The sequence below is a fragment of the Kogia breviceps genome, chromosome 12, assembly GCF_026419965.1.
Source record: "Kogia breviceps isolate mKogBre1 chromosome 12, mKogBre1 haplotype 1, whole genome shotgun sequence".
Lineage (NCBI taxonomy): Eukaryota > Metazoa > Chordata > Mammalia > Artiodactyla > Physeteridae > Kogia > Kogia breviceps.
This window is the reverse complement of record NC_081321.1, coordinates 35586103-35612626: the sequence shown is the minus strand read 5'-3', so window position 1 is coordinate 35612626 and position 26524 is coordinate 35586103. Positions and strand designations below refer to the sequence as shown.

At 37.5% G+C, this 26524-nt stretch overlaps 1 protein-coding gene across 4 annotated transcripts in view; it reads left to right on the top strand.

Moving 5' to 3' along the window:
• The window catches only part of NELL2 (neural EGFL like 2), a 443340-nt gene that overhangs the window by 117454 nt on the left and 299362 nt on the right, over nucleotides 1-26524 (top strand). For all 4 annotated transcript variants that reach the window (XM_067009131.1, XM_067009130.1, XM_059081587.2 and 1 more), the window contains exon 4: nucleotides 8423-8573. In XM_067009131.1, coding sequence (XP_066865232.1) covers nucleotides 8423-8573 — 151 coding nt within the window. The remainder of the gene's footprint in view (nucleotides 1-8422; nucleotides 8574-26524) is intronic.

Here is a 26524-nt window from a genome sequence, read left to right as displayed (position 1 = left end):
CTATACCCTGACTACATTTTGTTCTACTTTACTAGTGAAAATTCCAACGATTTATTTAAAGTCCATTAGTTAGTTGCTAAATCCAGGAGTAGAATCTGCTATTTGTTTTTGTTTCTTTGACTAGTTAGTGGATGCTTTTGTTTCTGATTATAATCACTTATGTACGTATATTTTTATGTTGTTAGATATTCACAACATTAAGCCAACAAACATTTTTTGTAAATAATACATGAAGGTATGTTTATTATGTTTATTATGTTACATATGTTTATTATGCATTGAATCAAATTATAATTAGCTGTATATTTGAAAGAAACTTTTGAGATTGTTTTGAGGTTAAATGAAGGGATATTTCCAAGTTGACATCCCAAGAGTATGTCCTTGAACTCTCTGAACCTAGGAAGGTAAAAGGCATATAGATATCTAAAGGGTGAGGATGTGACATCCTTAGATGTGAGTTTGCTGACGAAAAAAAGTTGTGGATTACTCATACATTTTGCCCAGTAACTTTTTGAGGAGAATTATTTAAAATTGTCTTTTTAAAAAGCTTTTGGTTTTAAAATTTAGTATTGTTTACATATCAGTAGTTCCAAGTATCAGCTGAGAGATTATGTGATATGAATAGTTTTGTAGATCTGAAAAACCTAAATTGATCCAAAGATGAAGAAAAATGTATTTATTTATCTTCAGAATATATTTTTTATAAAAGTTAACTAAAAATGAGGGTTTATCTACTCTCTAGAGTGTGCATCGTGCTTCTGTAATAATAGGAAGCACCTTGCCCTGGGTTGGGATCCAGGCTCTGCCACTTGAATTTGGTAGGTTCATTCCTATATCCTCTCATAATTGCCTTGGGTAGTAGCTATTGGAGGAGGTCATTGAGAGGACATGACCGCCAGTTGACCCACAAGCGGGATCAGGGCAATCAGAGGCTCCTCACCCCCTCCCACCCTTGAAATGTACATTCCACTGTTCCCACAGTGAGAGCTCTTTTCAAGGAAGCAACTGCCTTGAGAAAGCAATGTGCTGTTGAGACCATCTGGATGGCATAGGTGACAGAACCCAGTTAAGGCTTCTATATAAACTTTTAAAATTCCAGTAGGCGAGTGCAGAGGATGTACTTGTCTTGCGACCGCCCAAAACAAGCCTGGTGTGTAAGTTCCTTTGTTTCTTAAACCTGCCACCTACCAATCAGGAGCCATCTGCCTCTTCCTGTGGTCTCTCCTTGCCCTTCAGTGTACGTGCTCAGTTTCAGATTTCACGCAGGAAGGTCCCGAAGTTTTGAGCCAACAAGTTCCTAGAAGAGTAAGTTGATGGAAATCAGCTCTGATTTTGAGCCACTTACAGAGATAATCACAAGTGTCTTCGTTTCTCTGTGCCTCTCTTTTCTCATCTGTAATTTCTATTACTGTGGAGCTGATAATCTCATTTATTCAAAGTTGCTGTAGGCTTAAATGAGATTGTTGATGTTGAAGGACTTCGCAAACTGCATATATTGTGTTAATCAAATTTTAATGGCTTTTAAAATTGTTATTATTTTTGCCTTTAAAGTTTTGCACTGTAAAGGCATGGATATATTGAAAGGAGAGTAAGAGCAATGAACAACAACTATTGATATAATAATAGTTCTAATTTCATGTATTTCTAACCTGAATTTAGAAGACAACAACCTTTCATAGTTAGAGACTGAACAAAAGGGTAATTTGGTGAGTTTTGGAACATTCTAAGTCAACCACTCTATGCCCGAGATTAAACCGTTTTTATGATTGAATCTGCACATGGTATTTTTAATAGTCTGCTTATGTGGAGGGAAATCAATTTAGGTTTCTACACACTGCAGACAGGATAGACACCTGTCAGAGGCCAGAGACTCATTTGATTCATGGTGGCAATTGTAGTGATGCAGTTTAAGTGCAAAAGAGGAAAAGAATTCTTACCGATTGCTTTGTTATTGGGAGATGGACAGACTCCTTCTCTTTACTTTTACTACTAATGCACTAAACATACTTAAAGAAGTTCTAGTCTGATTCTTTTTCAGTAAACATCCATATTTGCTACCACAGATACACTTGCATTAAGCTACAGTCTATTTTATATAGAAAGAAACCAGTTTCTGTCTCTCCATCTCACCCTCACTCTCCTCTCTCCCCCTAACTATGTGTGTGGAGGATACACTGCCTCCAAACATGAACTCATCACTCCATCCTGGTTGTCCCATGACTAAAAATGAATATTTTGATGTAATTGCTTCTGACCTCCTTCATTATTTATTAATAACTACTGAAAATGCCACCCGTTGTGTCCTTCGTGGGATTTTTAGGCTTCTGCACGCAATAAAAATGGAAAACTTGGAAAGAAAGTTCTGTTTTAAACTCAAGCAGCTCTCCAATTAAAAAGACCTAATACAGCATGGGCGTGCTGGTAAGTTCTTCTGTAAGGCTTCCTAGTAGCATTTAAAGGCTCCTTTTCTCTGCCTGATTTTCTCTGAAGAGGCAGTTCAAATGATGGTCGTCAGCCCTTTTTTGAAAAGAAATTCAGCTTACTTTGATTTTTGTCCATAAAAGAACGATCATTCACAGTTCTCTAGAAACGGGGTGGTAGGCAGGATTTATCTTAAGAATAATTTCATTGCCAGAAACTTTTATGTTAATTTTCATGTGTGAGAACTGGTATTTTGTGGCTGAGTTTAAGACACTTAGAATGAAAGTAAGCTCAGAAAATCACCACAAGGGTATAATGGCTCTTGGTAGTTTTAGTGGGTTCCACAGTCTCATTGCTTGTGAGAGTAATAATAAACGTATCATAATTCTAAAAGCCAACATGTGGTGTTGCTACATGCCAAGCACAGCTAGTCATCTGCATAGCTGGCATTGGAAACTTATTTTTCTGGGTTGAGAATTTGTTCTCATAACCATCTACTTTTTATGTGTGGTTCCTAACAGGAGACCTTGTTGAGAAATTGCTTAATACATACTTGAATTTAATTATGAATTATGAAAACTGAAATGATAACAAAAATAAAGTAAAATTATTCTTCCATGGTGGTTTCTTTGACTTGACTTTCTGGTGAGGACTGGAGTTGGATCTTAGAGTAATAATCACAGGAAACTCAGAAGTCTCTCTGAACGGTATATAATCTTTGAGATGAAAATAGAAGGCAGGGATGCTAATTTTACAAATTGGGAAACAGAAATGCAAATGGGGAAAGTGACCTTTCTTAAATTAAATCACTACTAAGCGAGTCACTTAAGGAACTAAAAATGTTATGTTATATAATTACTTCTTTCTGGATTATTTTCTATGTTGATGCTCCTGAATTTGCCTTTCTGTTTGTGAGTGGCAGTTAAGCATGAGTAAGGATGCCACATTCAGGAGGCAGGGCAATTTAGTGGAACGAATACTGGACCAGAAACTGTCATCCCCATTACACCTCTAGCATGCCTGGTGCCTTTGGGTGAAGCACAGAATTGTAATAGTTGTCCTTGTTAAGCGTTGTGAGAATAAAATGGAATGTGGGTCAAAGGGGAAAATATATTATTTATACATTTTTGAAGGACAAATGTATGGTGGTAGACGTGCAGCATTGTATAGTACACGTATAAAGTTATATATGTTGTCCCTGCTGTGCTACAGATTTAGTGTTTTTATGGTCCATCCTTTTATCCTCTTCTCGTTCCTGTGATTCCTATGATTTACTCAGGCATGCCTATGACTTTAGATACTGTATTCTGATGACCGCTACATTTAAACTGCTGACCTTGACCTCTCTCTTGAGATCAAATTCTGTAGTGCCAGCCTCCTACCGGACATGTCCACATGCACGTTCCAGAACACCCGTTTCTAAAACTGAAATCCCATTTGGGTGCCATCATGCTCCTACTGCATTTTCCTTTCATTCTGTCTCTCAAGCTAGAAACTTTGGATTCAATTGGATTCAATTTTCTCCTGTTCTTTTGCCTTTTGCATGTGTTTTATAAGTGACCAAATTCTTTAGATTCTGCTAGAATTTCTAAAAATCTCTTGAATTCTATAATAATAAAGTTATACTCCCTAATTTTTTTTTTTTTTTTTTTTTTTTTTTTTGTGGTACGTGGGCCTCTCACTGTTGTGGCCTCTCCGGTTGCGGAGCACAGGCTCCGGACGCGCAGGCTCAGCAGCCATGGCTCACGGGCTTAGTTGCTCCGCGGCATGTGGGATCTTCCCGGACCGGGGCACGAACCCGTGTCCCCTGCATCGGCAGGCGGATTCTCAAGCACTGCGCCACCAGGGAAGCCCACTCCCTAATTTTTTTGAGCTACTCACAGAGTTCAGGCTCCCATCAAATCCTTCCCGGATGCAGGCATAATAAATTTTTCAAAAACATGTTTTTAAGGGGGAACAATAGATTTAAATATCATTAAGGTGAGGTAAGGATTGGTGGGAGGTGGTGTTCTGTTGACAGAAAGCTGAAAATCAGTATACTTCCTAGAGGTGCTCTCTCTGCCTCATTCAGTAATTTGTCTTCACCTGGGATTATAGATTCATGCAAGGCCCAGTTTTTAAACTGCTATACAAGTGAACTTGGTTAATCAGGATGGAAAAAAAAGAATTTTATTTTTCCTGTCCCTAAAGCGTAGGCTGACTGGAGCTTCTGCAGGGCATGTTTGGTATTGGAGGGTCCCTTCTTCCTGCAAGTCACTCTAACCGCCACAGAGGGAGCAAAACAGGAAGGTAATGGGCTGGGAGGAGCGCCTGGACAGGGTGAGAGAGCGTGTCCTGAATTGTGACCCTGCGTAAGTGAATAGGCTTACGTCTAAGCTGGATGGAGACCCTCTGGGACCACACTTACCACCCTTGCGGGTTAGAGGATGGTTCTGCCCTGCAGGTCTCCTTAAGCACTTCCTTAAGCATCTCAACGCAGATATCCATCTGGGTGGGGTTCACTTGGCCCTTCTCACATCAACATGCCTGACAGACAGTGAAAGAACCAGTAAGTAGTTCTGTATCACGATTCCTGGTGAAAGCCAAAAACATCAATTTGATTTAGGAAAGGTGGTTTAGGGATGTCAAAATGTGATATTTAAAATATGTGAAATTTAACAAAAAGTCAGTAATCACCTGAATTGCCAGTTTCTCAAGAGTTTTCCCAATATTCAACTTTTTTTCTTTCTTCAGATATTCCACATGGCTACCAGAGAAATTTTTCCAAAATGCAGATTGACAAATCTTTAAAAAAATGGTTTCCCTTCAACTACACTTGCCTTCCTCATGTTTTCAGCCGTGGTGGTTTACATTTTTACCAACGATACTCAAACGTAATCCATTTTTTAGGTTCTTCTTCCTTTCGTCATAAGGTCAGTCTTCACATGTCATTTCATCTGAAAACAAAACAGATAAAAACCCACACAAATAATATAGCCTCTCAACCCTTCTCACAAATCTGACTCCAAAAGCAGTGGAGAATAATATAGAGGTTTAGTGAGGGTTTTCTTTGTGTACCAAATGACAAAGCTTTCTAAAAATCCTCTTCAAGCATCTCTTCTTTTTTTTTTTTTTTTTCCTGCGGTACGCGGGCCTCTCACTGTTGTGGCCTCTCCCGTTGCGGAGCACAGGCTCCGGACGCACAGGCCCAGCGGCCATGGCTCGCGGGCTTAGTTGCTCCGCGGCATGTGGGATCTTCCCGGACCGGGGCACGAACCCGTGTCTCCTGCATCGGCAGGCGGATTCTCAACCACTGCGCCACCAGGGAAGCCCAAGCATCTCTTCTTTAAAGTTCCACCTTGTCAGGCAGCTGGCACAGTTTTCTCAGTTTCTTTTCTCTCACTATAAGAGCTCAAGCTTCCTGGGCTACACCTTCCCATCTCTCTGTGGCTCTGATCACCATTCCTGTATGTAATGTAGTCCCTTCCTCAGTTTCCATCATTTATTTCCCCATCTATCACCCTGTCCGGCAAGACAAAGGATGCTGCTCAAGCTCTATCTACCTGCCTGGAAAGGGTCGGAGTGGGGCGGGACCGGGGGTGGGGTGGGGTGGGGAGTGTAACATTTGTAATTCAATTTTACCCTTTTTTTAATCTAGCAAATTGAAATGAAGTCATGAAGTTTGTGAATGATTCACTTGTATATAAATTGGAGTGGATTAAAAGTTAACACTAGATAAATCCTTCTCACAGAGTCTCATTTTCTGTGCCTCCTTGGGAAGCAGACGGTTTTGGATCTCAGAGGAATTGGATGGCGTCTCTGCAAAGCCTGTCTTCTCTCTAGTGGAATCTAGGGAGAAACTATTACATTTACCATGGCTGAAATTGCGGATGATTATTACGCTTTTGAACTGTGACTATTGACTAGAACTGAGGAAGTTTCTTTTTTTTTTTTTTGCGGTACGCGGGCCTCTCGCTGTTGTGGCCTCTCCCGTTGCAGAGCACAGGCTCCGGACGCGCAGGCTCAGCGGCCATGGCTCACGGGCCCAGCCGCTCTGCGGCACGTGGGATCTTCCCGGACTGGGGCACGAACCCGTGTCCCCTGCATCGGCAGGCGGACTCTCAACCACTGCGCCATCAGGGAAGCCCTGAGGAAGTTTCTTTTTGGAAACTAGGAAGTTTCTTTTTCCTAAAACCTGGAACCAATATCCTGGGCCTGATGACTTCATTGCCCTGGATTAGGTGCCTCTTTCGGAATCAATTACCGTGGACAGGAATAGGCGACGCTCTGATTGGCTACTTTTAGCACAGAGGAAGCCATGGGTTAAGAGTGGGGAGGGATCGTTTTTCAGTGGTAGATGAGAGTTATTATTATTTATTTTTTACATAGAGAGTAAATTGAGGATGGTGACAGAAGCAAGTGTCTATTACATTGGCACACAAAGCCCAGCCTCTCCTCTTCAGCTTTCCTACCCAGCCCCATCCTGCAATGGCTGCTACTTGCTGTTTCAGCCATGTCATGCCCTATCACGTCTCTCTTTGCTTTTTCATAAGCTATTTCTATGACTGGAGTGCTTTTCCCTCTCTTCTCCACCTGGTGAACTCCTGACCAAATGCCTTCTGTTTTGAGATCCTGCCCTCCAGATGATGTTGGCTGCTTTCCCTCTGTGGTCCAACACCACTTTGTACTTAGCTGTATGACAGCGTTTCTTTTATTTTATTGGGATTATTTGTCCCCTCCTCCATTTTATGGGTATCTTGAGGGCTTCTCCATGTCTATGCATCCCCAGTGATGGACACAGACCAGGTGATTCCATTTTTATTCCATAAATTTGTGTGGCTGGAAAGGTGGGGAACTTTAGATTAATCTCATAAGCTCTGTTTCATCAAGGTTGTGGTTCTCAACCTGATTTCTGCTGCACTGTTCCAAAGGGAATGCTTGGAAAAGTGTGGGAGAACTTTGGGTTGTCACAACGACTAGGACTGAGTGCCACCGGCATTCATTGGGCCAGGACCAGGGGTGCTAAATGTTCTGTAGTGCATAGGACAGTCTTCCACATGAAGGGTTATTCTCTCCAAATGCCAGTAGCTTCCCCATTGAGAACTCCTTATCTAGTCTATCTAGTCTAAAGCACAGAAAAGAGGAGAACGATTTGATAGCTACAGAAACTGTGTTTCTGGCTCCCATCAACCCTCTTGCACACACTGTGACTAGGAGAGCAATATGCTCTGCGAGTGGACGGCTTGAATGATAGGTTTTTCCTGTCCACTAAATACATTTTCTACCCCTGGCTATTTCTCCCATGTCCTCTGGGTCCTGAGGTTGGAGTGCACGACGAAACCACAGGAAAGTGCCGGATAAAAATCTACTCTCCCACTCAAATCTCTCTTGTCTAGGTGTTCTCTAAGCCTGGGGAGAGGGATGTGGGAATTGAGTTCTGTGCATTTCTTTCAAAAATACAGCACGATAATTTGATCTTAATGTTTCATCCACTGCACAGAAGGCTGAGAGTGACTAATTTCAATGATCTTTTAAAAAATCTATTTATAGCAAGCCTTCTGGCTACGGATATCAACGTGGAAGGTGGCACATTGATTTAAATCCAGTTTTCTGTCACGAGGTGTCAGAAAAGCTAAATGGCTCTGTCATGGTTTTTTAGGTCCTTTTCTCGGAAGGACATCCTTTTGTTCAGTGTTGACACTGCCGTGGCTGTGGCATCCAGGATTTAGGAAGAGTGTGGGGAGAAAACTTGGGAGCTCAGTTCTTCAAACAGGGCTCTTTGATTCTTCACCTCAAAGACATTTTTGAAAAAAGATCTCTGAAACACAAGCTCAGTCATTCATGTGGTCTACTGTCCTGTGTTATGTGTAGCAAAAAGTCTTTTTGAACCAATTTACCAGGAGAGTCTGGAGCTTAGTATTTATCAGCAGTTGCTTGGTAATGTTTTCTGAAAGATATTGCCTGTAAAGGATGCTTTATAAAGCCAAGTTCTAGTCTATTTACTGTATGTTTCTTTTTTTAGATACTCCCAGAAGTATAAAAGCATCCACTGCTACAGCTGAACAGTTTTTTCAGAAGCTGAGAAACAAACATGAATTTACTGTTCTGGTGACCCTGAAACAGACCCATTTAAATTCCGGAGTGATTCTCTCCATTCACCACTTGGATCACAGGTACGTGCGGCTGCTAGAGTTTCCTGTGTTTTCATTATATATGGTGAAATTAACACATTAAAGAGAAGTAAACAAAAGCAAGATATTCATGATTGGTTTAAAACAGCAAGAATAATTTTGCTACATTATGCAGAATCAGAAACACAAGTAATTGAGATCAGCCTAAAAGCAGAAGAGGAGCTGTTGCTCTTGATGTTTCTAACAGCCCACGGAAGTCACCATTCCTAAAACCCACTTATTAATTACTAACTTCCTCATGAGTTATCTTCCTCGATGTTAAAGTCAAACATACTTCCTGTTAATTGGTGAACAGTTAGCCGCAAAAATACCATATTCTGTTTCTTTAGGATATTGCCTGGGTTTCGAGTTTAATAGTCTTATAATTTTAATCACAGACAGATAAATTCTTTTCCAGCACACTTCTTAGACTGTGGCAGTTACAGCTGTATTCTTGGATGTGTGTTGAATCAAAATGCTGTCTAGAATTTCCTAGCTTCTCGCACGCATAGAAGCATGATTAGGAGAGCTGGTGGGAGTAGTGAGGAAGAGGGGAGAGGGGGAAGAAGAAATTCATTCATGACACTTAGCATATACATAAATTGCTACTAAATAATATCAAACAGCTTAAAGTGATTCCTTCCTGAAAGAACAACCACAGTTCTGACAATGAAAGTTCTTTTGTGTTCATATTTTGAATGCCCATTTCGTGACTATCTGGGGACGCTGGGCAAGTCGTATAACCTCTCTGTGTCTCAATTTCCTCATCTGTAATATGAGGATAGAAATAGTACCTCCTTCACAGGTGGTTGTGAGGATCAAAGCGTTTATATATGTAAAGTGTTTTACATATATAATGGATTTAACAATCCTGTTCAGATGTGGGCAGAAACCTCTTTTCTTGGTTTCTCTTATGAGAGATGGGGCAGCCTGGGACATGGCAAATCTTTGCTAAATACTAAAGGGCAAACAGAAGCAAATATATGTGGAGAACAAAATATAGAAAATTGACACAGAGAGCGGGGTTCCTGATCACATTCTACCTGGATTACCCTCAGGGATTTAAGGCCCCATCTAATTCTATCTTTAGTTCCAAAGGATTGGCATAACTTCCCAGGCCCCTCACTTGGGTTTCTTTCCTCCCAGGTTTTGGCCTGTTTTTGAAGGGAGGGTGCCATCCTAACATTCACCAGGTAATTGGCTTGGGCTCCTTAAGACTGAGCAAGAAAGGGAGAGGTCCGTCTCCAAGGGTTCACGAGGGCTGTTCGCCTTGGTATGTTCCTGGTCCTCATCTTCAGGTGACTGATATCACGGGAGCTCCTCGTTTGTAACACTGCGACCCTGCCCTTCTCCAGTGGGCTTTAGGCAACATGGTTCACATACAGCGAAAGATATTGTTCCTTCACAGAGCAGCCTGTTTTATTGCTGATTATTTCTGTTTGCTAAGAAAATTTCCCCTGTATTTTGGGCACTAGATTTTTCTAAGCCCTGTGGCTTCTTGCTACCCCATTTGTAAAGACATGGAACTCGCCTAACCTTCTTCCAGATGACATCCCTCACGACCATCCCATCCAGATGGTCAATGTTTTGTTGGTCCCTAGAGTTGAATACATTAACTCTACAAATGTTTGACCAGCATGGATTTCTTATAATCTATGCACGTTCCAACTGATATGTATTAAAATCGTTTGAAAATTTTTTTAGCACCTTAGACATAGTAAGGATATGGACCACCGAAATACCCAACTTTTATCAGGTAGGTCCTTGAAGGAAGATTTGCTGTCAGACAGATCCTATCTTACTATTCCTATGAAGTAGCTTTGTTAAAGTTATGTGTAGGTCTTTATATTGATTTATTTCAATTAAAAATAATATTTGGTTTTTTAAAATTAGAATAGCAATATATTTTCACTATAGAAAATGTGGACAACTGACAAGTGTAATGAAGAAATAGGAAAACTCATACAAATCATATCACCAGAAGAAGACTGATGTTGAAATTCTGTCATATTTTAATCCAGTTTTTTGTCTGTGTCGGTGTGTGTTCTTAACTTTTGGATCCTGAACTCATTTCCTTTTTAAACTTTAAAAAATAACACCGTGATGAACATATTTATGCATAAATCTTTGTGCTCAGCTCTCATGCTTTCCAGTTACTCTTGTTAAATCGATTATTAATTCTTCATTCTTCCTTTGTATCATCTGTAAATTTGATAACATTTACCTAAACAAATACCATATTTGAGATATAGGATATTTTTCTATGATATTTAAAATCATATTATCTGTTTGGAAGGCGCTTTTCATTTGCTTGGAAGCCAACAATTATTAAAGGCTTACCGTGTGCTAGGCGCAGCGCCCAGTGCGTTCCATGGGTTAGTTCCTTTTACGTCAGTGTTAGATAGTGGTTCAGAGTGCAGATCTGGAGAAGGACTGCGTGCATTCCAGTCATAGCTCGAACGAAGACTTACTGGCTTTGTGACCTTGGGTAAATCACTTACCTCTTCTGAACCTCAGGTTCCTCATCTGTAAATCCGTATAAAGTGCTTGATGATAGAAGAGAAAAAAATCCACTAAAGTCCCATCATATTGCAAGGTCATTATTCTCATTATCATTTTACAGATAAGAAAAACAAGTCTTAGAGAGGTTAAGTTGTTAAAGGCTCCCAAGAGTAAATGCAGGTAGGGTTTATACTCAGGTAGTATGATTATAGAGCTGGCCTCCTGCACCTCTGTGCTGTGCCTTCTCTCAGTGTCTGAAGTTGTTAGACTAGCTTCTCTTCTGCCTGTTTTTTCACCGTATCACTTATCTAGATGGTGACAGAGTCGGCACCCAAACCCACTTCTTCTGATTTTTTTATTCCAGTTTTAATGAGATATGTCAATACTTGACATGCAGCACTGTATAAGTTTAAGGTGTACAGCATAATAATTTGACTTACATACATCATGAAGTGGTTATCACAGTAAGTTTAGTGAACACCCATCATCTCATATAGATACAACATCAAAGAAATAGAAAAATAATTTTCCTTCTTCTGAGAACTCTTAGGACTTACCCTCTTAACAACTTTCATGTATAACACACAGCAGAGTTAATTATATTTACCATGTTGTACATTACATCCCTAGTACTTATTTATCTTATAACTGGAGGTTTGTACCTTTTGACAGCCTTCATCCAATGCCCTCTTCCTCCATCACCCACCTCTGGGAACCACAAATCTGATTTTTTTTTCTATGAGTTTGTTTGTTTTTGAAGCATAATTGACCTACAACACTATCAGTTCCTGTTACGCGGCGTATTTCTATATATTTCAAAATGATCACCACAATAAGTTAAGATGGCACCATACATACACGCATACGTATAGTTATTGACTATCTTCCCCACACTGTACATTTCATACCTGTGACTCGTTTATTTTATAAGTGGAAGTTTGTACCTCTGAGTCTCCCTCACTTATTTCTCTCCTTCTCTCCTGTGGCCATCACCTGTTTGTGTCTGTATCTGTTACTCTCTGTTCTGTTATGTTTGTTCATTTGTTTTAGTTTTTAGGTTCCACATATGAGTGAAATCATACAGTATTTGTCTTTTTCTGTCTGACTTATTTTACACTCAGCATAATTCTGATTCCCGAGTCTGGTATTTTTATGCATCCACTGTGATATCTCCTAACCTCCCATCACCCTCACAGACCTTGTGCTTTGGTTTGTATTGTTTTTTTTCCTGTTGTTGTTGCTGAAGGTATCTTTCTTTCCTTAGTCTTATTCTCACCCATCTCTTTAGTGTCATCATTTCCTGAACATTTATTTATTCTCTGCTTATTTTCACAAAAAATTAAGGCGGTTTATAGAGATATCTACAGGACAATAAGACAAAAATAAAATGAAATATGCAAACCAAGGCAAAGAAGAAATAGACAACCACTTAGATGATAAGGGAATGCAACTATTCTTGGTTCTGAGACCAGAGACTTATTTCTCCTATTAACTTTTTTTTTTTTTTGCGGTACGCGGGCCTCTCACTGTTGTGGCTTCTCCCGTTGTGGAGCACAGGCTCCGGACGCGCAGGCCCAATGGCCATGGCTCACGGGCCCGCCCGCTCCACGCCACGTGGGATCTTCCCGGACCGGGGCACGAACCGTGTCCCCTGCATCGGCAGGCGGACTCTCAACCACTGCGCCACCAGGGAAGCCCCTCCTACGACCTTTTATGGTAAAATATGGTGAGTTCCTTTAGAGGAACAAGTTCAGAGGACCTCATGTCAGCTGGTGGCATCAAGCCACAGCGCCCTTCAGAAAAAGCAAATCTATAACGATGCCAGTAACGTGCATCTAGGTGTAAAGGTGTTTGAAGTTGAACTGTCTTTGAGGCCCTTGGGAGTGTGCACAAAAGTTCTGTGCAACCAAGTTTTACTGCTCAGAATGCCAATAGCACCTCCTATATGAAATCCTGATAAAATACCATGTCTTCTAGGCAATATTCCATACCAATTGCTTTTCCCAGTGTCTTGAGAATAATACTGAATTCAAGTTAGACTTCTCTGATAAATACCCAAATTGCAGCTATTCTTTGTTGACAGTTAAATGAGAGTTGTGTTGAGCCTCAGCAGCAATTGAGTTGGAGGAAATAGTGACATTTTATTATAAAAATTGAGGAACCAAATAAGACCATGCCTGAACAGAAGGTACCCACATCCTCCTGTGGTGGCTGAAGTAGGCAGTTCCGAAGGGCAGGGCCAGGCTTTTTCTGGGTAAGTAGTGTGGATTCTACTCTCACGTACTGATGGATGGATCCTCTAGAATGTGGAAATTTTAACTATGCTACAAATTTCAAACATTACATATAAGATTAATGCTTATAGTGAATTTTACAAATTAGAAAAATCACAAAGAAGGAAGCAAAAATCATCTGTAATTTTATCCCCCTGGGGATAGTGTCTACTAATGCTTTCTGTTATAAATGTCTACTTAAAATGTATAGATATACTATTTAAAAAAAATTAAATCACACTGTACATAATATTTTATAACTTTTTATAATTTAGCAAAATTTTTTGAGGATTTTCCTATGCCAATAAATGTTCATTTATAATGTGTTCATTAATGACCAAAGAGTATTCCATTACTAGGTGCAAATTAAATCAGGGAAATCAAATTCTCACAAAATTTTAATTTTGTCATTAAAAAAGCCAAATTATCCAAAAAATGTCAAATTTTGATCAGTAGAACTCTCTGAGGTATCCATTAAGATGACTAGCTTGCAAAATAGCGTCCTGGATAAGTGAATACATTTATGTGCTTTAAAGGACGGTTAGCTGTAAACCAGTGAAATGTTGGAAAATGGTCATCAAAATAAACAGGTGATCTGTCATCCTTTAACTGGCAGTGATTAGATGTGGATCCAGCCTTCCGTCAGGTCTGTCTTAGTTCACAGAAGAGCTCTTCCTCATGAGGAAAGAAGCTCATTTCCTAGTTGCTTTTGGGAGTGGGTGGGGTGAGGTCGTGGTGCTCCACTGACCACAGGTTCTTGCCTGCTTGGTAGGAGGCAAGAAGTTGAGTTATTCCCCCGTGAGTTAGGCTTTGTGAGTTTGACCAGAGTGCCTGCTGCAGAGCAAACACTAAATAAACATTAATGTTATTACTAGAGATGATGTGAAGCGGCTTCCCTGCTTCTTGTGTCAGTCCCTGACTTCACTCTTATCTCCATGCGGGTTGATGGCAGCGAGCTATCCTGAGATATCTGGCTATTGTGCATCTTGCTCTGATTCCAAATGAAGTAGGGAGAGGTCAGTGAGAAACAGAGACTGCGGGGAATGTCAGCTCCGGCACTGGCAGAGATGGAGAAAAGTGGTATCATTCAGTAGGGGTATAAATGCCAGGCACAGTGGCCAGTGGGCTCATCATCTATGTGTAGATCCTTTTCTTTCTACTCATCCAAGTCCTGTTCACACTTCAGAACTTCACTCACAGCTCCGTGAAGCTTTTACTGACCTTCCCAGTTTACATTAATTTCTTTCTCCAGGTTTTAAAATCTGGGCCACTCCTTTTGGCATTCTAACATATAACATCTTGTTGTTTCAATGTTTCACATATATACATATGTATTAATTGCATATGAGACGGTAAAAAGTATCATTTACTGCCTTTGATCACAATTTAAATTTTAAAAATCTAAATCTATTTGGTAACAAATATTTACTGAAGATTTTTAAAATTTAAATTGTAATTGTAATTTTAAAAAAATTGGTAATACATCCCATGGTTCAAAATTTAAAAGGCACAATAAGATATAGAGAAGAAGTCTACCTTCATCCCTCCCCAGCCACCTGATTTCTGTCCCTGGGGGCAACCACTATTATTATTAAAGACATTTTGAAAATAAGAAAAGTTAAAAGAAGAAAATGTTTCTCAGCCAGTCAGTGGTGTGCTGGAGTAGGCTCAGACTGACTGATAAGAGTTGAAACTTTGTGAGCTAGCTGACGTTACTGTTGTAGCTTGAAGTAGACTATGGAAATAAGCAAGTGCTACAGAATAGAGCTATTTTTAAACAATGTATTTTTGTTGATAAATATTCTTTTTTTAATATTCTTTTTTTTCATATTTCTTTTCTTCTATCTTCCCTAAAAAAATGGATAAATGAACCAATATCTTAGAATTATTCTGTAGAGAGCAGAGAGCCAAATGTTAAACATTTATCAGCACCAAGCCTGCAGTGGTTGTAGACAACCACCATAAGACTCCAGGATGTAACTTTCTAATCCTTTTCCCAGGAGTACTTGTGTGTTTGCCTGAAATTTTATCTAGCTGACAACAATTTTTGATTAGATTTTTTTTTTTTTTGCTGTAAAGGATTATGCATTAAACTTGCATACTCCATTTTACCTGCCATACTGTCATACAAAGTTAGATGCTAAATAAATATTTGGTGGATGAAAAAATGAGTGAAAGATCGAATGAAAGATCATCATGAGTACACCAGGTATCACAAATGACATCACAAAGTTTTCTCCAGGCTAGGGTAAAGGATCTGGAGAATGTTCAAATTGCTCTATTGATGCAGGGTGCCTAATCTATCCTGAAATGCCATTAGCTCTAGGTGTGAGGATTTCACTAACTGTCAGACACTACTTCCAAATGACTGTAAATCAAGTTCTTAGAGAATAACGGCACCTGTAATGAGCTGTGTAGCAACCTCTCAGCCACCGTGTGAAAGCTGGAAACCTAATCACACAACTTTGTTGGTTTGGACATATGAGACTAATGGACACGCTCTGGGTCTTGGGGTGTCTGAAGTGAGCTAAGAGCAAGACGGAAGTGGGAAAGGCAGACATCACAGTATCTTGGGACTGGAAGTGCGCTTAAGTCACATCTTGGTACTGAAACACAGCTTCAAACAAAGTGACATCATTATGAAGCTACTGGGAACCTTATAAGCAGTGCCTGGTGCGCTGTGAACAGTCTCATTTGGCCTCGCAACCTGAGATGCTGGTTTCCAGTGATGTTTTTCAAGTAGGGGCTGCTGTTAAAAATTGGACCACAAACTTCACGTGAGCACAGTGTAAAAAGATTGTTGGCTCTTCTGGCATTTCTGTGTATGTTTAGCCAACATCAGTATTACCTAAAAACAACAGACAATAATATATGGTACTTTATGTATGAAAGAATTAAGACACTTAGGCAGATCGAGTTTTCTCATCATTACAGTTTTCTGACTATTGTGTTTTGAAAAGAAAAAAAAAAGACTAGAGAAGTATTTCTAAGATATTATTCACTTATCTATTTGTACAAGAAATATAGAAGAGAAATATGAAAACAGTAAAGGCTAATTGAAAAGTGAAAGTATATTTGTAAGTAAAAATGAATGAGAAAATTTCCCCGAATTCCAAAAGGACTCTGTTCTCTTTTTCCATGTTTTGCAAAACTGCACTTTCTTCACAATCAATAAAATCCTTTTGCTGTCCCTTGGTGTAGCTTTGGTACAGTCCCTTAGATTATATTCTGTGGTTTAAAATTTCCTTTATGAGAAATTTATGGTCTACTCTATAGAATGGAAAATTTGGCATGATTTTGAGCAATTTGGGGGAAGTAAGAAAAAAATTCATCTGTCCTTGATGCTACTTAACTTTCTTCTTTGGATTTTGAAGAATTTGTGACAATGAAGGAGAGATTATCTCAGCACAATATTTGACTCTGCAATGAATACTGATACATAGACATTAATGGAAATACTGTTGATTAGTTTACTATTGATCTTTTAATTGGAGATCTGGAAAGGGGACAATGGTACATCTGTATTTAACTTTCCATCTTAATCTGCCCTGCTGTATTCAATGAATGATCATTTTGTCCTGCCTAACAAAGAAAAGAAATGGACATCTTGAACTTAGATCTACATATACTTATCTAGTGTAATATCTAATAGGTGAAGCTGGTGGTCCCAATGCCAATTACCCAAAAGCCCATTCTTTTCTCACATATTTGTAATGTCGAATGTAGTACCAATTCTCTTATCAATTCAGAGGTCTGTTTCTGGGCCTTGTATTCTGCTCTACTGACTGCTTGTGGCTCCTGCAGGAAGACCACACCACTCTGATTACTGTAGCTTTATAAGACTTGCTAACTCATAGTTCAGGTCTCTGTTCTTCCTGTTCAGATTTTTTTTTGCTATGCTTGAAACTTTATTCTTTGGTATAAACTTTAGAATCAGTTTGATAAGTTTTATGAAAAAAATGGCATTGGGATTTATATTGGAATTATATCACATTTATAGATTAATGTGTTAACATTTTTCTGATATTCATTTTTTAAAATCCAGGGATATGACTTATTTCTCCATTTTCTTTCATTTCTTCTTTATAATTATCTCTATAAAGGGCATACACATATTTTGTTAGATTTTTTCCTAGGAACCTTATAGGCTATTCTGTTACTCAAGTGGGATCTTTATTTTTCCATTATATTTTCTAATTTGTAAAAGACTTAAATTACTATATTTCCAGAAAAATGGACTCTGATTTGTATCAAAAGTAACATCTTCTATAGTATTTAACTTGCTTTCTCTTTTGTCTCTGGAGGAATGTTGGATTATTGGGATGCAACTCAAGTATAATAAGAAAATTTTCAAGGTGCCATCAAAGTTCATTTAATTCTCTTTTCTTAATCTTCCATACATTGATATGCGCTGACATTTCAATGATCTTTTCCAAGCTGAATGTTGAGGGATTGTTGTACTATATTTTAATTATTTGGCATTAAGACTCTTCTCCTTTTAGTCTTACGATGTCGTTGTGAAACTTCCCAAATGCTGTTTAGGCCTTTGGTCAGTCACTTAAAATCATTTTTCAAAAGACTCATTTAACAAATTAAAATGATCTTCCTGCAGTTTATTATGAAGTGACCAGAGATAGAATTGAGCTTATTTGTAACTTGTTTTGTTATCTCCTGTAGTGTGGTGAACCATGTACCTTTTAAAAAAGTCCATGCAAAATATTATTTTGGTGTCCTTATTGACATGGAGTTTATGTTATCTCCATTACTTAAGAAATCTTATTTCCCTAGCTGTTGTATACACTTGCATTCCATTGATCTTGGCAAGGCGTCATATTTTTGAAACCATATATTGATGTATTTCATAATAGATGAATGAAAGTCATTCAAATTTTGCCTCTTCTTTTCAGTGATTTTACCAATTGAGCATTTAAAGAAGGAGATGATTGGCATGCTGTCATCTTCCTTTTGTATTTTAACCTTTGGTTATTTAAAACTCTAGGTGGTGTAAAAATTATGTTTGATTATTATTGAGGATGTGAGTGCACTAGAGAATACATGAATCAGTGAATATTTCAGCTTAAATCCATTTAACTTAGCCAGTAAAAATACCCTGAACAGCACCGAAAAGAAAGTAAGATATGTGTTTTGAGGAAACAATTTACTTTGCAGATGACTTGAACTATACACTTTGAAGCACTGAGCACTATATTTAAAATACTTTTTGCTAATACGGTATCTGAGAAATGACTGTCATTTCTAAAGTTTACTGTTATTTGTACATTTTCATATATTTATTAGTAAGTTGTTGGTGTCTCTGATTAGATGAATAGTTTCTAAATATCCTTTGCCATTTTTACACCAGAGTCTTGTCATTTTTCTTGTTTATTTGTAAAATACTTTATATGTTAAGAATGTCAACTCACTGTCAGTTATATATGCAGGAGAGTTCCAAGGTTAATTAAAAAATGTTTTTTCAAATCATTTCAAACCTACAGAAAAGTTACAAAGACAGTACAAAGAACTCCTACCTCTTCTCTCACCAGATTCCTAATTGGTAATATTTTTAGCTCATTTGCTCCATCACCCTCTATCTCAGTCCAGTATGCCTTTTACTGACAATATATTCCATCACCCTTAAATACTCTAGTATATATTTTATTAAAACAAGGACACTCTCTGTATAACCAACATACACAATACAATAAAGAAATCAACATTGACAGCACAATACCATCCAATCTCAGACCCCACTTAAATTTCACCAACTGTCTAAACAATGTCTCTTTTTCCTTCTTGGGCCATAATTCCATTCTAGAGCACATGTTGCATTTGGTTGTCATATCTTATAATTTCCTTCAATTTGGAGCAGTTCCAGTCTTTCCCTGTTTTGGATATCCTTTAGAGTCTCAGAAATATAGGCATTTCATTCCATATTATCACCGTCAACCTGGGTCCATCTGATGTTTCCTCATCACACTCAGGCTATGCATTCTTGTTAGGAATACCACAGAAATGATGCTGACCACATCTGGAGGTACACTGTGTCAGTCTGTTCTACTGCTGATGATATTAACCTTGATCACCTGGTCAAGTTAGTGATCTGCCAGGTTCTACACTACTTTTTCCCTTTGATTTTGATCAGTATTTTATGGGGAGATAATTCAATTTCATTCCAATATCCTGTTCCTCATCAGACCTTCACCCACCTGCCTTAACATCCATTGACTGTTCCCACCTGTATAAGATACGATTGCTTCTTAGTGACACGAATAAAATGATAAAATGGAAAATTGAACTCATTCTGACTCAAATTCATTTTTTATACTGTCAAAAACTTAAGGAATATGTGTCATGTAAAAATATATTCTAAAAAATGGTAATTCAGACTTTTGTATCTCATTTTAAGTGCATGTCTCCCTTCACTATGCAAGGTATCTTTAAATTAACTACATATTTTTCTTTAATGAAAAGTATTCATTTATACTGAATGAAATTCAGAGAAAATAGTGTTATTTCCATAAAGTTGATTTGCCCAACTTTTCTACCTTTTTCTTGGTAGCTTTATATACAGTATTGCATTCATTGAACTAAACTCAAAGACCTTTGTGAAAACAACATCAGAGTGTATATAAGATATATTTCCAGGCAAATTTTGCTGGAAATACATTTAGCCTTCTATGACATCTAGTTATTGGATTTTCATTTTTTTGACATTTCTAATAGGTTAAAAATGCATGTTTTCTACATTTAAAAAATAATTCTAATGGTTATGCATCAGCCAGTAACTGAAATTAATATATGACAAAATCTTTCTATCCTTTAGTTTGTCAGAATTCACGATCTATTGCAGGAGTTTTCTTCAATCACATTAAGAAAAGTTGTGCTTATTTTTAATCTCTCCATTTCTAACTAGATTTGAGAATGTAGAGTAGTAAGACATATAAAAATGTCTGGTCATGTAAAATAAAGATCTGGCAGAAATATAAAAATTCTTCACACGAAAAAGGAAGGCCTGCATTTATTGCAAATCATCATCCCGGGGAGTGTCAATTCAGAAAAATGATGAAATGGGAACTCTTTGAGGGTCTGGACTTTTGTCTCCTTTTCCCAGTATTCTCTGTGCCTGGTATAGTGCCTTCCATAATAATGGCTGGTAGATGTTTGAGGAATGACTGAATGAGAAGTGCAGAGAATCTGCTGATACCCAGTGTATGGTAGTTGGCTGATTTCTTAGGTTCATTGAAATGTTGTTTCTGCATTATAAGGATTAACACTTTATTAAGTTCTTACTCTGTGTCATATAGTCTTCTAAACACCTTACATGGATTAATCTCATTAAATGTGCATCACAATCTTGGAGGTAGATACCATTCTTATCCTTATTTTCCAGATAAGAAAATGGGGCCTTGAGAGTTTAAGTCTCAAGTCCAAGGTTACAGTAAGTGGCAGAATCAACATTTGAACCAGGCTGCCTGACACCAGAGCTCATTCTCCTGTAACCACCATCCTGACAACTTCGCTTTCTACCTGTTTTAGAGCAGCACCATGGCCTTTCTGCTTCCTCAAAACCCAGGAACTCTATTGACAGGGTTAATACTCTTGCTTTCTATTGCTTTTGAAGACAACAATCATATATTTTTCTTCTATTAAGCTTTTTGTTATAGTAAAAATTTTTATCCAGAAGTTTTCTTTCTTGCAATTTATTTCTTTATTTCAATAGCATCATCATGGCTTGTTGAAGTTGATAACAGTATAAATAAAGCTGTTGTGGTCTTCATGATTGGGAAAATATTTTGTCTTTTCATTTTTTTAAATTGCCTCTCCATAAAATGTTTGTGCTAAAACTTAAAAATAAGATTGCTACATTTTTGGCATTTCCCTACTAGAATTTGGGGCCCAGTTGGATCTATTTTCTTTAGTTAGGGGGGTCCAGTAGCCATTTCGATTGGGAACGCTTGAAGTAATAGGCTCACTAAGAGCTAAATGTCACCTCAATGGATGACCCATGAATCCTGCTGCCTTCTTCCTTGACTTTTATCTATTCTGAACAATAGAGGAGACATGATGACCCATGAAGCATGTCAGAAAACAGATGCTGCAGTGTTGACAGCTTACTCTCCCCTGTGACTGCTTCCTTTCTTTCAAATACAGCCTCCCTAGAACTTCTAGCTGCCTTAATGCATCAATGCTTTTCCTTTATTGTCTGCCCATAGTTTCAGAATGTGTTATGTGTAAAGCTGCCAGAAATTCCTGCACAGACCAACCTCTATTGGCCTGAGGAAGTCCTATCGATTTTTTAGGACCTTAAGAAAGCAAAATGTTAACTTAAGAGGAAGATTTGAAACCAGATAAAATACTTCCTGGAATCAAAGGGCATTGAGGGTCTTTGGGAGTCACTTAGTCACCCCAGACGGATGTACTCCTAAAAGCATCATGAATCATTGTTTTAGGTGAAGGTGATGATGAAAAGTTACCATCTTGAGAACATAATTTTCTTCCAGAAATATTGTTTGTTGTTTATACTTTGAGATAGCACAATTGCATGCACACTTTAATACACTTGTAAAACCACTTAAGTATCTGGAAATTGAAGAGACCATTGCTGTATTCTCTTGGAATTACACATGCACACACACACATACACACAAATTCCAATTCATCCAAAACTACAATAATGTTTAAATTATGTATTTAAATGTATATGGATTTTAAGAGATCACCAAGTTCTTTCCTTCAGGCAGAGCTGACTTAAATCATTCTAACAGGTACCAGAAATGATGTTTTGTTTTGTGAATTTTTTTCACAAAAGAGATTGACTTAAGTAACCAAATTGAGAAATTAAAAAATGATGTATTATGGATTTTTTAATGTAAAATTAGGTACCTAGTGTCTTATATACTAAAGGATTAAGTAACTAATGATTCCTCAATGAATATGTTATTCCCTCCCTGACTGTGCTCTACTTTTCTATGTATGTATATTTTTAGATCCTTTCATATCAAAATGGATGTTATGAGAACTTTATGTATAAAATATCATTTCTATAGTTTTTGAACCCTACTTGACCATTAACACATCACAGATGGTTTCACAGATCCAGGGATAATTTACTCCACTTCCTTTCTGCAGAAATAGAATTACATATACTCAGTGGAAAAAAAATTCATGTTTTATATAGGCCTTTTAAAATAACTTTTCAGGAAGGGAGATGCAAGGGGGAGGAGATATGGGGATATATGTATATGTATAGCTGATTCAATTTGTTATAAAGCAGAAATTAACACACCATTGTAAAGCAATTATACTCCAATAAAGATGTTAAAAAAAAAGAGATAACTATAAAATAACTTTTCAATAGGAGTTTCATCTTTAAATTCAAATGAAGTGATACCTCAGTTAATAAATCCCTTGGAACCAAACGTATTTTATTACTTAACTATATTAAATATACCCTTGTGCGTGCGCATGCGTGTGCACACACACACAAATACTCACACCTCAGAGTCTTTCAAAACAGAACAGCTAGTGCTTATTTTTAATGACCAGATCTTTAAATTTTCCTCTCTAATACGTTAATCTGAGTTGTATAGAAAAAAGTATGACCATTTCTGAAATTAGAACAATGCTATATATCATAAAAGGATAGTGAGCTGGAAAAATTTTAGGAAAAAGGAAAGAATGCACTGACCCTTTCTCAACCTACCACTCTTCAGTGTAAGCCCTCTTGGGGAATTAGTGAAAGGTTATATTTCTAACTTCCTTTCAAATATCTCTACATTGGAGTAAGGACTAGAGGCAGAATAGCTTTGGTGATGCCATCAGGAGTGAGATGGGATGAATCCAGTCTCCAAATAGATTCCTTGAGTTTTCAGCAAGTGGGGATCTTATTGTACATGGCCTGTACTCGTAGGTGATAAATATAAGTTGGGAATCATTGCAGAAATCTTCTTTTTCCTTATATGAATGTCTAATTGATGCTCCCCAATTTTTTGAAAGAACGATTATTTTCTTTTAGAATTGCAGTCACCTTTGCTATAATCAGCTGAACCTGATATGTATGGGCCTGTTTTTAAACTATCTGTATGGTTCCATTACTCTATATTTCTATTCATGTGCCAACATTGCATAGTTTTAGCTACTGTGGTTTCATAATAATTTTAGATATAGTAGTGTAAACCTTCCAAATTTTGTTGTTCTTCTTCAAGATTATCTTGGGTATACTTGTCTTTTTCACACTTCCTTCTAATTTTAGAATCAACTTGATTTTTGGTTGGGATCTCATTAAATCTGTACTTAAATTTGACCGATGATTTATGTATTTGCATTAGAGATTAAAAAATTTTTCTGAGTAACATTTTTATATAACATTTTATTTCATTTGTTTGGTAAGGTTATCACACATTTTCTGTTAAATTCTGGGATATGTGATGTTTTCATGTTAATTTAATTGGCACATTTAAAATTATGTTTTATATTTGTTAGCAATACAAGTGAGTTTTGTACATTGATCTTCCAGTGACCTTTGTTACATTAATTTATAATTTATTATTACTCTTTTATTCATTAATTTATTTGCTATTCATTATAATATTGACTACCAATAACAGTGATACTTCTTTCTTTTCAATTCTCATACCTTTAACAAATTTTTCTATCTTATTACATTGGCTATTCAATATGGAATAAATATGGAATAAAAGTGTGCTGGCTGATATTTTTATCTTCCCAATCTCATGGGGAAGGCTTTTGATATTCCATTATTAAGTATGATGTTTTTCATAGTTATTATTGTTATTTTTGTTTATTTGTAGATTCTTCATCTTATATAAAGCAACTTCAGTTTTATTCCTCAGAATTGAGAAGAATGGATGTTAAATTTTCTCAAATGCATTTTCTACAACTACTAAATATTTAAATTTTCTCCTTTAGTTATCTATTTATTTTTTGCAGGGGATTTTTTTTTTTATTCAAACAGAAAGTCACAAAAATTATAATCATCCTCATCAGTTCACTCAGTCCTATGTAATGTTTTATTTCAGCTTGATCTTTTGTTAGCACTTTTATGAATTCATCAGTTTTCCATTAGAGTTCTGAAAATGCTTATTCATTCAGTTCAGCAGTATAGTCAGTTACCAGAAACCTGTACCTGTCAGTCTTTTCCATGAATTCCTTGAAGGTGAAACACTTTTATAGGAACATTTTTGCAAAAGCATCAGAGTACACCCAGAACTGTCTGTAAATGACAAAAGACTTAAAAATGACCACGGTTAAAGATTTGATGAAAGTCCATAATAATGCAATTGACAAGGAAATTTAGTTATTTCTGAGATATACATTTTAAAGTAATAACTAGAATTGTGACTTATAACATTATACCAGAACGTATAAGATTTTTATAAATTTCATGTAATGTCTGAAATATTTATATTAACATATTTCCTTACAAATAACCCAAAGAAAGTTTAGTATTAGTTGGTTTTGTTTGTTTGTTTGTTTGTTTGTTTGTACAGCAGGTTCTTATTAGTCATCAGTTTTATCCACATCAGTGTATACATGTCAATCCCAATCACCCAATTCAGCACACCACCACCCCCACCCCACTGTGGTTTCCCCCCCTTGGTGTCCATACATTCGTTCTCTACATTTGTGTCTCAAATTCGGCCCTGTAAACCAGTTCATCTGTACCATTTTTCTAGGTTCCACATACATGCGTTAATATACAATATTTGTTTTTCTCTTTCTGACTTATTTCACTCTGTATGACAGTCTCTAGATCCATCCACATCTCAACAAATGACCCAATTTCGTTCCTTTTTATGGCTGAGTAATATTTCATTGTATATATGTACCACATCATCTTTATCCATTCATCTGTAGATGGGCATTTAGGTTGCTTCCATGACCTGGCTATTGTAGATAGTGCTGCAATGAACATTGGGGTGCATGTGTCTTTTTGAATTATGGTTTTCTCTGGGTATATGCCCAGAAGTGGGATTGCTGGATCATATGGTAATTCCTATTTTTAGTTTTTAAAGGAAATTCCATACTATTCTCCATAATGGCTATATCAATTTACATTCCCACCAACAGTGCAAGAGGGTTCCCTTTTCTGCACACCCTCTCCAGCATTTGTTGTTTGTACATTTACTGATGATGCCCATTCTAACTGGTGTGAGGTGGTACCTCACTGTAGTTTTGATTTGCATTTCTCTAATAATTAGTGATGTTGAGCTGCTTTTCATGTGCTTCTTGGCCATCTGTATGTCTTCTTTAGAGAAATGTCTATTTAGGTCTTCTGCCCATTTTTGGATTGGATTGTTTGTTTCTTTAATATGGAGCTGCATGAGCTGTTTATATATTTTGGAGATTAATCCTTTGTCTGTTGATTCATTTGCAAATATTTTCTCCCATTCTGAGGGTTGTCTTGTCGTCTTGTTTATGGTTTCCTTTGCTGTGCAAAAGCTTTGAAGTTTCATTAGGTCCCATTTGTTTATTTTTGTTTTTATTTCCATTACTGTAGGAGGTGGATCAAAGAAGATCTTGCTGTGATTTATGTCAAAGAGTGTTCTTTCTATGTTTTTGTCTAAGAGTTTAATAGTGTCTGGTCTTACATTTAGGTCTCTAATCCATTTTGAGTTTATTTTTGTGTATGGTGTTAGGGAGTGTTCTAATATCATTCTTTTAAATGTAGCTGTCCAGTTTTCCCAGCACCACTTATTGAAGAGACTGTCTTTTCTCCATTTTATATCTGCCTCCTTTGTCATAGATTAGTTGACCATAGGTGCGTGAGTTTATCTCTGGGCTTTCTATCTTGTTCCACTGATCTATGTTTCTGGTTTTGTGCCAGTACCATATTGTCTTGATTACTGTAGCTTTGTAGTATAGTCTGAAGTCAGGGAGTCTGATTCCTCCATCTCCGTTTTTTTCCCTCAAGACTGCTCTGGCTATTCACAGTCTTTTCTGTCTCCATACAAATTTTAAGATGATTTGTTCTAGTTCTGTAAAAACTGCCATTGGGGCTTCCCTGGTGGCACAGTGTTTGAGAGTCCACTTGCCAATGCAGGGGACACAGGTTTGTGCCCCGGCCCGGGAGGATCCCACATGCCTTGGAGTGGCTCAGCCCGTGAGCCATGGCCGCTGAGCCTGTGTGTCTGGAGCCTGTGCTCCGTGACGGGAGAG